The sequence below is a fragment of the Pteronotus mesoamericanus genome, unplaced genomic scaffold (genome assembly GCF_021234165.1).
Source record: "Pteronotus mesoamericanus isolate MK-2021 breed Mesoamerican mustached bat unplaced genomic scaffold, CSHL_Meso_final contig_82, whole genome shotgun sequence".
In the NCBI taxonomy this organism is placed as follows: domain Eukaryota; kingdom Metazoa; phylum Chordata; class Mammalia; order Chiroptera; family Mormoopidae; genus Pteronotus; species Pteronotus mesoamericanus.
Genome location: NW_026555265.1, coordinates 11,941,596 through 11,958,118, shown reverse-complemented (window position 1 = coordinate 11,958,118; position 16,523 = coordinate 11,941,596). Strand labels below are relative to the sequence as shown.

Here is a 16,523-nt window from a genome sequence, read left to right as displayed (position 1 = left end):
TTTTGGAGGCTAATGGGAAGGAAGCATTTGGTGCTGGGGCAGCAGAGGTAAGCGAGGGGGAGCGCCGCAGGCCCGCCAGTCTGCCCGCAGACGCCGACGGCTCCTCCCCGTTCTCTCAGGCCCACTCCCAAATTAAAGTGCTTGCTTCCCGGTTCAAGCCAGAGCCCTTCGTGAGCCTCTACACGTAGCCGCAGACAGTTCCCTAAAAAGGCCGGCGTTGAGCAAACAATCCCAGACGTGCGGCGGAGAAGCAGAGCGGAGGCGACCGCCAGGCCGCACGCAGCTGAGCGCGGGGTCAGCCGCGGCCAATAGTAGGGGCGCGGCGCGGCCCGCCCTGTCGCCTCCCACTCGGAGAGCCTATAAGTCGCCCAGAGTGCCTCCGCGACGGCCTGATTCTGGGTGCGGGCTCGCTGCACGCACTTAGCTGGCTAGCTAGCACCGCAATCTTTGTCTCGGGGCGGAACCAGAGGCTCTCCGGGTTCTCGCGAGAAGCTCGCGGCTGCTGGGTCGTGCGGTGTCCTAGCCCCCGCGGGCCCTTGAGGGGCCGAAGATGGGGGTGTGCATGGTGAAACCTCAGCTCCTGTGGCTGGTCTTCGTCCTCCAGCCCTGGAAACCCTGCTTAGGTGCGGACCCGGAGAAGCCCTCCAGCATCCCCACAGGTGAGCACTCCCGCGGCCCGCCCCCGTCCATGAGGCTTGTCGTGGGGGGCAGTTCATTCATCCTTCATCCCTTGGCGCGGGGCTTGCCAGGTGAGTAGGTGGAGAACTCGTTCCTCCCCAGCACCGCAGACGTGAGTGCAGACTTGACGATCCCCAGGCCTGCTGATGGGAGTGGGGTGACGGCCCCGCTGCCCCAGGACCGAGGTGTGGGTCCCGCAGGGAGTGGGATTCACGGCCCTCCCCGGGCTCTGGAGTTCTCAGTAACCTGGCAGCGCAGGAGTTTCTGTACTGCCCAAGTCCGGGCTCCCTTTTGGTCTTGCAGGGCACTGGGTACCAACACCTTCTCTGCAACTCTCCTTTCTCCTCCTTGATTTGGCATGATTTATCCGTGTTGGACGAGGCAGTATTCCTTCTGTGACCTAAACACGGGGCTCAGTGTACTTTCTGATTGATGGTGACACATTCCTTCCAAGCGCCCCAGGAAGCAGCCGGTAACACCTAACTCTTGCCAAAAACAACGCTCAAAACCTTGGTTGTTTTCAGTAAGGCTGCCTAGTTACCCAGTACCTTTAGGCAGCAGCTTTCCTCCTTGGGGATTTAGAGGGGAAACTGTGGACACACAGCTTCTCCCGTTAGCCACTCTTTTCCTAAACCTGGTGCCGGTTCTTGTTTTCAGAAGCTGGAACTGCAGTTAATAGTTGAGACAAGTTCATGTAAAACAAAACTTTTTACGTTTAGCTAGATTTAAAGACAGTCTCACCATATGTTTGTCTAAACATATTTTGCTGCCATTCGTCACATATGAGGTGTCCTTGGAGTTTTCCATTTTTGTGTTTTAACTCTGCTCAATTGTCTAAAATTAGGTCTTGCATATAAATGCCCTACTATACTTTTTAAAAAAATTAGGATCATTTTGGTACTTTTTTTTTTTTTTTTGTAAGTGCGTAGGGCACTTTTCTGCTTGAATTTTGCTTAACACAAAGACAGAAATTTCTATTTCAGGCTTACTCTCCGAAGCTGAATTTGATGTAGAGTTTAGCTAATCCATGTAGCAATAGTTTTGCCTTCATCTTTAAGCGTTTCAGAAAACTTCAATGGCTAAGCCTCCCATCTTTCTACATTCCTACTTTGTTAGCTTGAGAAACCGGCATTCAAATGGATTTCTGTCAGTTAACATGATGCTTTTTTTTTCTTTCAGATATATGTGATGGTTTTCAAATGGATTTCTTTTTAAAAAAATATGTATTCATTTTAGAGAGGGAGAGAGAAAGAGAAACATCGATTTGTTCCAATTATTTATGCATTCATTGGTTGCTTCTTGTATGTGCCCTCCCTCACCATGGATGGAACCTGCAACCTTGGAGTATTGGGAGGATGCTCTAACCAACTGAACTACCTGGCAAGGGCTGAAATGGATTTCTGAACCCTGTATAGTTCCTTTAAATTTGAACTGATTTTTCCCCTAACTTTGAAGTTTTCTTTTAGTGTAATAGCTAGAAAATAGACAAGTAAAAGCATTCTGCAAACTTGGAAATGGAGGCATTAAAAAAAAATTCACCAGGAAAATGACTTTTTGCAAAACACCCGAGGAAACTTAGTGGGAAATAAAATAACCTCTAAGGGCTTTGCACTTTTAGAGGAACCTCTTCTGCCTTTGTCTATTTTATTTCTCTTAATCACCAGCACCCTTTACTTTTTATAGAAGGCATTTCTTCCTTGCTGCCTTTAAGTGTACAGTCCAAATCATCTTTCCTTCCCACTTTGGCTTTTCAATTTCATGTACTTGGACAATAAAGTTTTAATGCACTGTAACATCAGAGAAAGGGAATTTCAGATGTGAATGATTTCCTTAGAAAATGACTACATAAAACCCACTGCTGAAATCTAAGGACTAGTTGCTTTTGGTGGGTAGGCATGGTGAATTATGTTATCACCTAAATGCAGGACAAATATTAAATTGTAATAGAGCTAGCAGTAGACGGTTTGATTATGAATTTTCGTGTAGGCAGTGTGATAAGCTAATAAATATAGATTGTACATTGCTTGATAACATGGCTAGACTCCTGGACTGTTCCTTCTCCCTAAAATATTTCAATTGAAAATTACTAAATTGGAAACTTATATTTATGTATGTATTGGGTTGGCCAAAAAGTCTATTACTCTAGTAGTGCCTACTTGTCTTTAATTCACCCAAAACAAATATGTTAGATTGTATTGTGACAGCTGTCATATCGGTGTAAAGGTAAAAGCACAACCAAAACACACAAAAAAGCACTTGTGCAGTATATGGAGAAGGTGTTGTGACTGATCAAACAAGCAAAAGTGGTTTGCGAAGTTTCTTAGTACTACTGGCATTTTGGCCAAATAATTCTTTGCTGTGGGGCTGTATTATGCATTGGAAGATGTTTAGCAGCACCCCTGGCCTCTACCCACTAGGAGTCAATAGTGGGAGATAGCCAACATACTCAAAATATCCAAATCAATTAAAAGTATTGGTGAAAATGAAAAGCGTCTTTTATTTTGTGGAAAAAAATCAGATGGATTTTTTGGCTTACCCAGTACATATCAAGCAAACTTTAGACTCTTAAGTTTTCTTGCTTAATAGGTTTGTAAGTAAAGTGCTTATTGTCTCTAACTCCCTGTGTTTGTCACCATGTTCCAGCTAGCCATAAAGAAATAGATTAGACTAGAGTTTTTTGGCCTTATTGACATTTGAGTCAGATAATTATTGATTGTGGCTGCTGTTCTGTTCATTGTACAATGTTTAACAGCATCTTTCTCCTCTGCCCACTAAGATGCCAGGAGCACCATCCTCCAGGTGTGAGAAAGAAAACTCTCAAAATGAAAATTGGCCCAATGTCTTCTGAAGGGTTGAAAATTACTGGATTAGACAAACCTATGTGTATTTGAAGCAATGTAGCATTAGAGTGTTGCTGGAATGATAATAGCAAGTTTTTTTTTAAAGCAAATATTTTTAGTGATTTTCCATTTTTCCACTGTAGTAGGGAATGTGCTAGTTGAAGCACATTAATCAGAATTTGGAATATAGTTCTTTTCTAGCTTTGATGCTGGGTATTGACCAGATTTGAGAACATTGCTTTTTGTTATATTTACTGAGTGTTCTGCTGTGTGCTGTTTTTATTTCTTTTCGGTTGCCACTTTGTTCTTAGCATGGAAGTAATCTAAACAAGATTCTGGTAAAAATAATTTTTCTGCTAAAATTTTTTATAGGAATTTCAAGAAAATTAAAATTTTCTTTTATCCCCATGGGAGCTTTCATGACAACACCCTCCTAATGAGGGTAAAAAAAAAATCAGGTTCTTACCTTGGTTTATCTTTCCTGCCTGTTTCTACCTTCCAGATGAGAGGAGAGGAGTGGCTATATTCCTACCAAACATTAGTAACCGGGTCTCCAGACCAGAATCAAAATTTGTGTGTGTTTTGTAAGGCACCTTAACTATTTCATAATCTAAATTGGGCAGAAACCAAGTTCTGGGCAAAAATGGAGGAAATGGTTTCAGATGTTTCTCTTGAGACCAGTATTTTTCAACCATGTTCATTTACAAACTCTTTAATTTACTCTGGCACATTGAAGGAGGAAAGGAGAGGTTTGTCCCTATCTGCTGATGTAAACCAGCAATTTATGGGGTGGAGAGAGAAAGCAAGGTCCTGGAGAAACCCCTGGAAGGAAGAGAGAGAGGCTGTCCTCTGTGCACTTTCTCCGTCTTGGGCTCTAGTCACATTCATTAGTACGATTCATTAGCATTAAAGAGACTGTGCCTTTTATTTCATAGTATAAACACAGACATATGAAACAGCTCTAGACAATGTGAAGATAGGAAATAAAAATTAAATTGAGATACCCTTTTCTACCCATCATATTGGCTAAAGCATTTTAAAATGAACTCTGAATATACTAAGTGCTGTAAGGATGAGAACTCTCAGACTGTTGTTGATGGAACAACATCTTTGGAGAACAATTTAGTAATGTCTAGTGGCATTAAGAATCCTCATATCCTACAATCCTGTACTACAGTCAGCCCTCTGTAACCATGGGTTCTATATCCAAGGATTCCATATCCTCAGAATCAGCTGACTGTGGACTGGGAACAGTATTTTCGATCTGCACGTAGGAATCCACAGGTGCAGAGGGCTGACTGCATACATTTTTTTGTTTGTTTTACAAGAAAAGACTGCTTTAATTTCCAAATTTTTGGAAATATTTTGCATACATTGTTGTACACCCTTTTATATAATGGATTTGAGCATCCGTGGATTGTGGAGTCTGTGAGGATTCTGGAACTAATTCCCTGCAGATACAAGGGGCAACTGTACTCTCAAATTTCTGTGTCTGCCTGTTCCTGAAATTCTGTTTAAATTTAACTCCTAGGAAATTCTTCCTCTTACTATCTTTTGTTTGGCTCTCTTTTGAACTTCTTAAGGCAGCTGGTTTATACAAATCATAACTGCTTTGTATAATAAATGTTTATGTTTAATAAATTATAAATTCTTAGAAGTAAGGACTGAGTCTTAGTCATCTTTGTGCTCTTCACAGTACCTTCCCTGTTTTTTGAACACAAAGAAGAGTCTCAATTTATGTTTCTTTAGTTTTTGGCCCACCTAGAGAAACATGAAAAATGGCATGCAGTCAGTGAGATTGCTAGCTGCTGCTTTTCCCAGGATTTTAATTAAATTCACTGAGCTTCCTTTCTGTACCCCAGGACTTATACGCTACCATTGTCTAGCAATTTACCAATGAATCATCAGGTAAGGCCTTGTTTCTGAACTGTGGTTGGCAACTCTTCTCCGTGGTGTTTTATATGTGTAGGATATATACAATTATAAAATTTACAGATATAAAATTATATATGTATTTGGTTGAATATACAGGACACTTCACAAATATGTGTCTCATCCTTGCACAGGGGCCATGTTAATCTCTGTATTGTTCCAGTTTTAGTATATGCACTGCTGGAGCGAGCACTCCATGTTTTATTTTTTGTTCTACCTTTCTTGCTCATTTCTGAGTCACCTTCAGAAATACATTCCAGTGGTTGGGATATCATGATCCTCTCTTTATACATGGTGAAATGAGATTTGGAGTAGTTATGTAACTTGCAGATCGCATAGCTGCAAAGCTATTCCAGACAGGCTTGTGCCGTTTCTTCCAGCTAAGCTCCGTATCTTTCCTGATCTCTTCATTGTTCTGTTGCACTTTTGGGGCCTATGGGAAAGAAACAGACTGGGCATGAGAGACCTAAAGAAGCAAAAAGAATGTATTGCTAAAAGAGAAAGCACAGACTATGTAGGTTTATGTAAATGGTCAGGAGTGGGGAGATAGGTACAAACCTTAGGCAAACTGTGTCCTAGGCCAGGGTGACAAACTGTGGCCCTCAGGCCAAATCCCAAGGGACAGACACGGCTGGCTACTGTCTGTTTTTACATTTCTTTTTGTAATTTTTTTATTGGTTTTAGAGGGAGAGGAAGGAAAAGTGAGAGAGAGAAACATCAACCCGTTGCTCCACTTATTTATGCATTCATTGGTTTGTTCTTTAAAAGAATCTGTTTATTTTTTTTAGAGAGAGGGAAGGGAGGGAGAAAGAGAGGGAAGCAAACATTGATGCGAGGGAGAAACACCGATTGTTGCTGCCTCTCTCAGGCCACCAATTGTGCCCTGATCAGCGTCCCTTCAATTTGAAGGCTGGCGCACAACCCCCTGAGCCACTGAGCCACACCAGCTAGGTTCATTGATTCTTGTATGTGCCCTGAACCCACAACCTTGGTGTATCTTTTATTTATTTACTTATTTATAGAGAGGGGAAAGGAGAGGAAATGGAGAGGGAGAGGAATATCAATGTGTGGTTGCCTCTTGAGCCCGCCCTCCCCCCATCCCCCGGGGACCTGGCCAGCAACCCAGACAAGTGCCCTGACTGGGAATCGAACCAGTGACCTTTGGTTCACAAGTCATCACTCCATCCACTGAGCCACACCAGCCAGGTCATCCTTGGTGTATCTTGATGGCATTCTAACCAACTGAGCTAGTCGGCCATGGCAGTTTTTACATTTTTAAATGGTTGAAAAATAGCAGAAGAAAACTAATATATTGTGACATGCAAAAATTACATGAAATTCAATTTTCAGGGTCCATAAAGTCTTATTGGCTCACAGCCACGTTTATTCATTTACATATTATCTGTGGTTGCTTTGGTGATAGAATGCAGAATTGAGTAGTTGCAGGGACTGTATGACCTTCAGAGTCTGAACTGTTTACTATCTGGCCCTGTACAGAAAAATTGTGCCAACCCATGCCATAGGAGATGACATTCCCACTTAGTCTGTGGCTCATGCGCACCTGCTGCTCCTTTGGAAAGAGCCAAACTCTGGACAGCAGCACCTTGCCCTGGACATTTGAGAGGCCTTTTACTAATTGATTTATTTTTTAAAGTTTAAGGTTACACAGCCTGATGATTTGATTTACATATAGTGTGAAATGATTACCACATTAAGTTCAGCTCACATCTATGTTCTCATATAGATAGACAAAAGGAAAAGAAAGAAAAGGGGAAAAAAAAAGGGGAAAACATTTTCTCATTGTGATGAGAGCTCTTAGAATTAACTCTTCTTAACAACTTTTCTATGTATCACGCAGCAGTGTTAACTGTAGTTATCCCTAGAGAAGTTTGTACCTTTTGAAGAGGTCTGTTTTTCATTTTAGACCTTTGAATTCAAATATAGAGCTTCTGTGCTACAACATTTTCAACACAGAGATTAATGTTAAGTAGACATGTACTTTGGTGTAAATAATGTAGTTATGATCAAAAATGAATAAAACATTCTGATGGCCATTTGGAAAGAACATGCACATTTCTTCCTCAGAGCGTGTGTGTGTTTTAGAAATTTGATCTAGTAATTTGGTTATAAATTTGGGGCTAGGTTCCTGGGAGGAAATTTTTAGCACATTTATCAACGAGTACTTTTATTCTTCAACATTCATTGTAAATTATGCTAAACCGAGAAATTAATTGCTTTTAAAGTGACAGATTTTTTTCTATTATATTTTCGTAGTTTGCATGCACTGTGTGCTTACCTCACTAACTAAAGTGAAATAATAAAACTAATTTTCAGAGCTTTTGAGATTTTAGTTAGCCAAGAAATAGTCTTCCAGGACAGTAGAACGACAAACAGTATGATTTGTTATCTTTATATCGCTTACTAGCCTAAGGCCCATCTGTTGCCTCCTGTTTTGTAATCGTGCTACTGAAGATGGTCTAGTACTGTAGAGCTTGACTGTATCGCAAGAATGCCTCTTCAAAAAATACTGTTTATAATAAAAAAGTAGAGGACCTTCAAATAACTTTCAATGTTTCCCATTCAGGGTAACTTTAAAACAAAAGTCAAAGAGCAGAAGTTTATCATTTTTCTACCGAGAGGAAAGATTTTCATTACATATTTTCTTGGGTGTGCTAAAAGAGGGAAATTGACTTCTGTTATCAATTTTGTTTTTAAGTATAAATATTTATTAAAAAATCCAATTCAGGTTGGTATATATACGTATTTAATTACGAGGTTGAAAGCATTTTTCAGGCCTTAATTGTATCTGTAGCATATTGTAGCAGTTTTGGGAAAATAACAATCTTATTGTTACTTTTTCATTACTATTAAAATATGGATACTTCTCCCCTTTCTTAAATTTATTTCTTAACCGGAGATGCAGTTAAGTGAGAAAAAAATGCTTAATTCATTAGGTTAGAAGTATACTTTGTTTCTATTTTGCTACAAGAAATTTGGTTTAATGTTTTGTTTGTATGGACTTAGAATTAAATTTTGTCTAATGAGGGAGAAAACTATTATATTTGTATTTTTTAAAAGATTTTATTTATTTATTTTCAGGGAGAGGGGAAGGGAGGGAATAAGAGAGGGAGAGAAACATCGATGTGTGAGAGAAACAGATCTGCTGCCTCTTGCATGAACCCCAACTGCAGACTGGCCTGCAATGCAGTCATGTGACCCTACCAGGAATCAACGGGCGACCTTTAGCTTTGCGGGAGGACGCCCAACCAAGCCGCAGCAGTCAGGGCTAATTAGGGAGAAAACTTTAAATAGTTAGCAATCTTTGCTTTTATTTCAAGCACAGTCAACACTGAAGTCTTTTCTGTTACTGTTCTTTTTGACTTTTACTCTTCTGACAAGGAAGTAATAGTTTCTGTGCAAGTTTCTGGGTGACGTGGACACTTCCCAGTCACTATCAAGACAGGCAGAGTCTGCTAGCTATATCTGATTATCCTTTCCCTTTTAGCTGGGCTCATATTTTTTAAGAAGCACTGTATTTTTAATCAGAGTTCTCACTAGAAATGAAAGGAAAAAACCCTTCACATTTAAATTTCAATATAATTCAAAGAATATGCTTATTACTATAAATATACTATATAAAACTTTAAATTCAAATAAGTTTTGGAGGACATACAGCTAAAATGAGGGGCTAAATGGTCAATAAAAGTGTTTGTAACAAACCTGGTTCAGTGGGCCAGAGTTAAAATTAAATTTCATTTGATTGTCATGTTGATTTTACTATTGCTTTTGTTATTTTGCATGTGCAAGACATCCTGGTGTTTATTACATTAATAGCTCCTCTGCTCATTTCCTTTAGGGTTACATTATCAAAATTTTAGAAGGAATTGTACTTATTTTCTAGTTACTACTATTATGTTTTGAAGTTCCTTCCTGAGAGGAAGAGAAGGTTTCCCTCTGAAGTAAGTGCTGTGGTTCTGCCCACCTGTGCTGTGGACAGCGTTCGGTAAAGATTCTTACGCACCGAGGGCCTTTCAAACACATGCAATTCCATCACTCTCACCAGCACCCCGGTCAGTCCCAGACCCTCAAGGGCTCTAAGGAGATATTGAATATGCATCTTGCCTCACAGCTTCACCTCTGTAGGCACAAAAGCAAGTGGAAGAAGTTTGTGGAATTCTGGCAATTTTGGGTTTCTAATCCTGGGACACTGTTTAGCAAATGCCCCAGAAGTTAATTCCAGTGCTTCTTAATTCCAGTGACCATCAAGCCCCACCCCAGAGCCCGTGTCCCATGAGCTCGGCGCTGACATTGACTAGGCTGTTTTGCAGGTTTGAAGCCAGACTTGCATGGGGTCTTAGGGTGTTAGGTGCAATACACTGGGCTAAGAAGGGAGCCAGTGACTTTTAGGTATTTTAAATGTATTCTCTAACTGGTTCTTTAAACATGTAATCATTTCCTTCCTACTTCTAGCAGTATACTAAACACCAGCAGCTATTTTTGCACCTCAGAAAAAATCCAGCAAATACAGAATTTAAATAATTTCTTAAAAACCAAGAAGGTGGCTACCAATCTGCAGGCAGGCTAAAATGCCCCAATTCAATCACCTAGGAAGTCTTAAAGAGCTGTTATGCAGAGGGCGAACCAACCCTTTCATGGAATTTTCCAGTCATGCCTAAGCCAGCTCTGAGGCCCCCTTGTCTTCAGAGGCCATTTCTCTCCTGCTCGAGCCTTGCTGGGTCTTTCCTGGCCCGCGGTGGGTGCCACAACTGTGACCAGAATGCCCTGCTGGTCCAGACCCTCTGAAATTCCTGTCAGCCATGTCTAGAGAAGGACAATTCATCTTTTCTTCTTCGTTTACTTTAAACAGAGTTGGAATTTTTTAAACAGTGATTTTACTAGGTAACCAAGGGCAAAACAAAAAACCTGCAACTGGAAAACCACCAAAGCAAAGAAATGAACAGGCTTACAAAGTAGAGACACAGAGTTTGTACTTTACTCTGACTTTAGGAAGAGACCTGGGTAGCTGGCACCCTGCGGAGTTCACAGGCTCTGTCCTGCTCAGCTTTTCTTCCTCTGTTCTTCCATCCCACTCCTCACTTCCCATCACTTTCTCTTACACAGACAGCTCTTTCTTCTTCAGGCTTGGAGTCCAGGAAGTCCATGGGCGGACAGGTATTAACCGGTTATGAAATAATAAAAATTTTATGTTTGATCTCTCCTCCCAGTTCTCACTAATATTTGCTCTTTGACTTTGGTTCCTGATACAAGGCTCTTAACACCTTTGTAAATTAAAAAAATTATTCATTTTTAGAGAGAGGGGAAGGAGAGAGGGAGAAAGAGACAGAGGGAAACATCGATGTGTGAGAGAAACATCAATTGATTGCCTCTTGCACACACCCAGCTGGGGACCAGGTCCATGCCTCAGGCATGTGTCCTGACTGGGGATCTAAGGGGTGACCTTTCATCTTGTGGGATAACACTCAACCAACTGAACCTGGCCGGTCAGGGCGAGGCCCTTGTAATTTCTTGGGTGATGGGAGCATCTTTTTTTTTCTAATGAGACAGCTCTTGGCTGGCTCTTGGATGGGGGCTGGTTACTAGAAAGATTAGATGCTGGGAACTGTCAGGCCTACCCACCATCTTCTGAAGGGGGAGAGGGGTTAGAAAATAAGTAAATAATTGTTCATGCCTGTATGATGAAGTCTCTATAGAAATCTCTGAAGTTCGGCATTTGTAGAGCTTCTGGGGTGTTGAATGCATTTGTAATCTAGGAGGGTAGTGTACCCCAACTCCATGGGGTCAAAAGCTCCTGCATTCAGGATCCTCTCAGACCTCCTCTATGCATCTCTCCATCTAGCCATTTGTATCTTTTAAAATATTCTTTGTAATAAACAGTTAATAGTGAGTAAACTTTTCCTGGGTTCTGGTGAGCCTCTCCAGCAAACTATTGGACCTGAGGAGAGGGTCTTGAGAACCTCTGATTTGTAACCAGGTCATACGGAAGTTGTGGGTAACCGAGGATCTACCGCTTATGACTGGCATCTGAAGTAGGGGCAGTTTTGTGCGACTGAGATCTTAACCTGTGGGGTCTGGACTAACTCTGGTTGAAATGAATTGAACTGCAGGACACCCAGTTGGTGTGGGAGAATTGGTCAGTGTTGGAGAAACAAAAATACTCCCATACTTGTCAGAAATACTGTGTGTAAGTAGTAGAGGACAAACATGACAGTGTTTTCCTAGACATAGGGGAACTAGGGGAAGTTTTATACTTCCGTGGGAACCTATCAGCATATCCCTAGCCATTACACAATGCTTTGTTTCATGGGTGAAAGTTTTTATGTATTTTTGCCTATAAGTCTTTTGGTCTTGCTTTAATTCTTGGTTTTGAGTTGTAATTTACATTTGCTTTCATGAATCTACATTTATTTCATTAACTAAACTTTAAAAATTCTCTCACAATTCATATTCTCTCTAAAGGTAACTAACAGTGTCCTAACTTCTTAGATACAAATACATACTAAGAATAATTCCCATTGTGTAATACTCTGAAGTATAACAATATTTCAAAATTTATTCAGCAAGAATTTATTCAATGACTAGTCTGTGTTCTGAATTGCCTAATGCAGAGGGAAAATAGGAAAAAAAAGAAGACAAATAAAAAGCACTCCAGGCTCAGTTTCTGCTCCACACTGAACTCCTAAGATACTCACAGGGGAAATCACTAGTATGTAAAGCTAAACAAATCCGAGGGAAACATACGGCAAAGCCACCAGGCATGTAGGGAAGAGCAGAGACATCTGGGCATCAGCAGACCTGGGTCTTAGTTCCAGCCCTGCCACTCACCAGTGTTGAGCCAATTACCTCATCTCTATGGACTTCTTTGTGATTTATGATCTTTACAGTTCTGTTATTTGATGTTTATTGAATTCTAAGTGTCAGGATGTGTAGTAGAGCTAATATGCTGCAGGAGTGAGAAAAGAGGCCTTAAGTAAACTTCCTGTCTATACATTTGTTAGGCCAAAGGAAGCACAGATACAAAGTTTTTTCATATTTTAATATTCTAGTTATTCTTTCAGGAGTTGGGTTTGGACAGACTCTGGTTTTGCTTTGTTCCTAATTAACTTTTGATTTAGAGGTAAGAAAGTACGGCCAAGAATAACTAGAATTAAATTTACATTTAAAAAATATTCCAAGTGGTTTAATATGACAAGAGAAAACAGTCTGGTGTTTAAATGAAGCGATTTTCTGTCTTCTGTGAGGAGTCATGTACTCCTGAGTACATTTAAACATTATAAATTAAAAAAAAAAAACTTTATATTTCTCTGTTTAAGTCCTGACTGTTTAAGACACATTGCTTAACAAAAATGATGCTGATAAGTCTTTAGAAATTAAGAACTTTTTTCCCCATGAATGTGCAATTTAAAAATTAGGCCCTCCCCCAAATTGTTCCTGAAAGTGTTATCAAATCTCCTAGATGTACCTTTTAGTTGTATTAAGTGTCTTTATTTATTTTAAATATTTTATCTATTTTTAGAGAGAAAGGGAGGGACGGAGAAAGAGATGGAGAGAGACATCAAGTGTGGTTGCCTCTTGTGAGCCCCACACTGGGGACCTGGCCCACAACTCAGGCCTGTGCCCTGACTGGGAATCTAGCCGGCCACCCCTTGGTTCACAGGATGGTGCTCGATGCACTCAGCCACACCAGCCAGGGCAAATATCCTTAAAATATGACTGCATTTAATACACTAAATAAAATCAGTTTATAGGAGAGAAGCAGCATTTTTGTGTATATTAATGTGTGTAAGCGAATGTGTTTAGTTTGGAGATTATTGTTAGACCTTAAGAACAGAGAAGAGAGTTGGAATGCCTTTTAACTGGCACTTTTCTCTGATGTATTGCTCAGCGTTGTCTTGGTGGCATTTTTTCCTGCAGGTGCTTGTGTTCCTAAAATGGGACACATCTAGTGACTGATACAGCCTTAGACTCAGTTCTTGGAGGAACTGGTGGTGCCCACTGCCTTTGCGCTTTTCCTGGCCTTTTTTTTTTTTTTTTTAACTACTGTTTGTAGAGGTATGTAAAATGAAGGAAGCAGTTCAAATAAAACAATTGGAGGGGTATAGGGTAGCTTAATTTTAAAAATATATACTATTGTTACTTTTACATGTGTAAGATTGCCAGAAATCATACAACCATTTAGTCTGAATGTTGTTTTTGGAGATTAATGGTGATTTATTGAATAAGCAAGTAAACATTAGCCAATGTTTCTCCCGTAGAGTTGATGTTTCTCATGTAGAGTTGGTAAGGTTAAAGAAAAATTTATTTTTTTGAAATGTATTTTTTAAAGTTGTATTACTATTTAATAAAAAGTAGTTAATATTTTTTATGTCCTAGTGTAAGCATAGGGTTTTATCATAGGGTATGAAGTCCCAAACAGCCAAGCCCCTTGTCTCTGTATCCAGCCATGTAAAGGCTGTTTCACCAGATCCAGCAGCGCCGTGGTGGGGGTTGCTGTCTAGGGCTGAATGGGTAGCTCAGATTTTTACAGCTTGAAGTAAAAGATAAACTAAGAAGCTCACTTTAAACCATACATATAAACTTAAGAAATGACTACAAATGACACTCGTAGCACTTTTTCTATAAATGCATTGAAATTCTTGCAAAATGTAGATTTTTCTTAAGTTCAGAAAAGTCTACATTTAGATTAGTTTCAAACCATACTCAAATTGTAGAAAATCCTTTTGAAAATGAGTTTTATTCAGAGTGAAGAGGTGACAGGGTAGAGGATAAGTGGGGAAAGGGGTGAAATTGCTTGCCAGCTTGTTAGAAAATTATAAAATTCGTGATCTAAATGAGTTCAGACAGTTCATTCAGAAAAACCTGAACTAGCAGCCACTGCCCTTCACCAGTGCTGGTGAAGGGGAACTTTACTTATGTAAAATTGCCATGCCCTAAGCAGAAGCACATTTTGAGTGGCTCCAGTCTAGGGATTTATTGACCTGGGTTACGGTAACTGATGACGTAACCTTTCCTACTAACTATAATCAGTAGTATGTCCCGGTCGTTCCTGCCATACTGTGACTCTCGGCCTGCGGCGCGGCGTGCATTGACTCTGGCAGGATGTGCACACTGAGACCGTGTGTGCTACTGGATTTGCTTTCATCTGGGTGAAAGGTTTAGCTAGTTGCCGTGGTGATCAGCAGAGATTTATAAATATGGACTCTGTGACTATGATGCCAACCATGGTTGTGCTCCATCGTAGGAGAGGTTCACTTTGTATCACGTGGTGCTTTAAGTTTAGGTACAAGTCCATCATGCTTTGAATGACAGGGAAAGCTGCCCTGATCCCACTTTCATCCTGAATATATTCTTAAGAGTTTGAGGAAGATGCTACTTTGCTCTTCAGGCCTCAGGGCAACTGCAGAGATGATACAGAAGAGAGTGTGTGTTTTCTGTTATATGCAGAGCCAGGGAGGGTTCTCCATGCAGGAAAGGGGCTAGATAGTTCTAACTGTGAATTAAAGGTCTGTGTGAACTTACCTTTAATGAGCTTCTGGCCTTTAAATAAGTCATGTACTCCTGACTTATTTAAAGGCCAGAAGCTCATAAACAGTTTGTGTGCTGTTTTGAAAGACGCCCCTGTGGGAGGCAGTGTAGGGCAGTGGTTAAGGGGGTGGGGTTTTGGAATCACACAGTCTGAATCTAAATCCCAACTCTAACACTTATTTGCTAATTTCCTTGGAGCAAGTTACTTATGTTGTGTAAATTATAGTTTCTTTATAGTGATGATTGCCTCCAGGAGTCGATTTGAGGGTTAAATATGGCAATTCTAGTAAAGGGCTTAGCACAGGGTCTGCAAACAGAAATTGCGCAGTAAGTGCTACTATTTTAAACAGCATACTTACAATTAGCATTATTCTAAAGTGAAACCAAGAATATATGGAATTAATTCTTGTATTTTGATTGGTAATGGAGGGGAAAGTATGAATTCTGGAGAATAAGTTGGCCCTCCATATCTCTGGGTTTCACATCCGTGGATTCAACAAGCTACAGATGGAAAATAGTGTTTTTCATCTGCAGTTGGGAATCTGTGCATGTGAAGGGAGACTGTATGCATTGTTCTGCACATTTTATGTAAAGAACTCGAGCATCCATGGTGTTTGGTATCCTTTGGTGTGGTTGGGGAGGGTGTGTTCAGGGACCAGTCCCCTGCAGGTATGAGGGTGGTTTGGGAGGGTCAAAAGTTATATGTGGATTTTTGACTGCATGATGGTTGGTGTCCCAATCCCCAGATTGTTCAAGGCTCAGCTGTGATTGCTTCTTAGATTATTATTCTTGCCTAATTTTTCTCATACTAATCTTGTGTTGAGTCCAGTGGCTCTTACCCAGGGGTGAGATTGCCCCCCATGAAATATGTGGTAATGTCTATAGAGACATTTTTGATTGTCATGAATGGTGGGTGCAACTGGCATCCTGTGGGTGGAGGCCAGGGATGCTGCTAAAACATCCTGCAATGTATATAGCATACCCCTCACAAGAATGTTATCTGGTCCTAAATATCAATAGAGTTGAGGATGACACATTCTGTTCTAGTCTGATGGCACAGTTCTAACTTCACTGCCCTGTTCAGAAGCTTCCGTGCCTTCCCTATTTCCAAATGTATTTATCATTATTCCCCAGTTTTTGCTTGTGCTGGCCTTCACACTGTCCAGCCAAGAAACCATGCTTTTACCTTTTTAAAGTCATATCTGCTTTTCTAGTTACCTCTCACTGTCAGAATCCTACTGATCATTTCTAAGGCCTATTCTATGTTGCCCAGTCACGAAGCTGTTCTTGATGTACCAAAAATCGTTTTTTAAGAACTGAAATTTTTAAAAAAAATTAGTGATTGATTTGAGAGAGAGAGAGAGAGAAGAAGAGAGAGGGAGAGAGAGGAAAAAAGACGGAGAGAAACATTGATTTGTTGTTCCACTTACTTATGCATTCATTAGTTGATTTTGGTATGTGTCCTGCCTGGGGATTGAATCCACAACCTTGGCACATCAGGGCAACACTGTAACCAACTGAGCTACCTGG

The 16,523-nt window shown here is 40.5% G+C and overlaps 1 protein-coding gene and 1 non-coding gene across 3 annotated transcripts in view; one reads left to right on the top strand and one right to left on the bottom strand.

Annotated features, from left to right (window-relative positions):
* The first annotated feature begins 395 nt into the window (after positions 1–395).
* The window catches only part of PLOD2 (procollagen-lysine,2-oxoglutarate 5-dioxygenase 2), a 90,749-nt gene continuing 74,621 nt past the window's right edge, over positions 396–16,523 (top strand). For both annotated transcript variants that reach the window (XM_054585165.1, XM_054585164.1), the window contains exon 1: positions 396–659. In XM_054585165.1, the coding sequence (XP_054441140.1) occupies positions 551–659 (109 nt within the window). In that variant the 5' untranslated portion in view covers positions 396–550. The remainder of the gene's footprint in view (positions 660–16,523) is intronic.
* Positions 5,540–5,643, bottom strand: LOC129080047 (U6 spliceosomal RNA). The gene has a single exon (XR_008530135.1). It is a non-coding gene; the product is annotated as a U6 spliceosomal RNA (small nuclear RNA).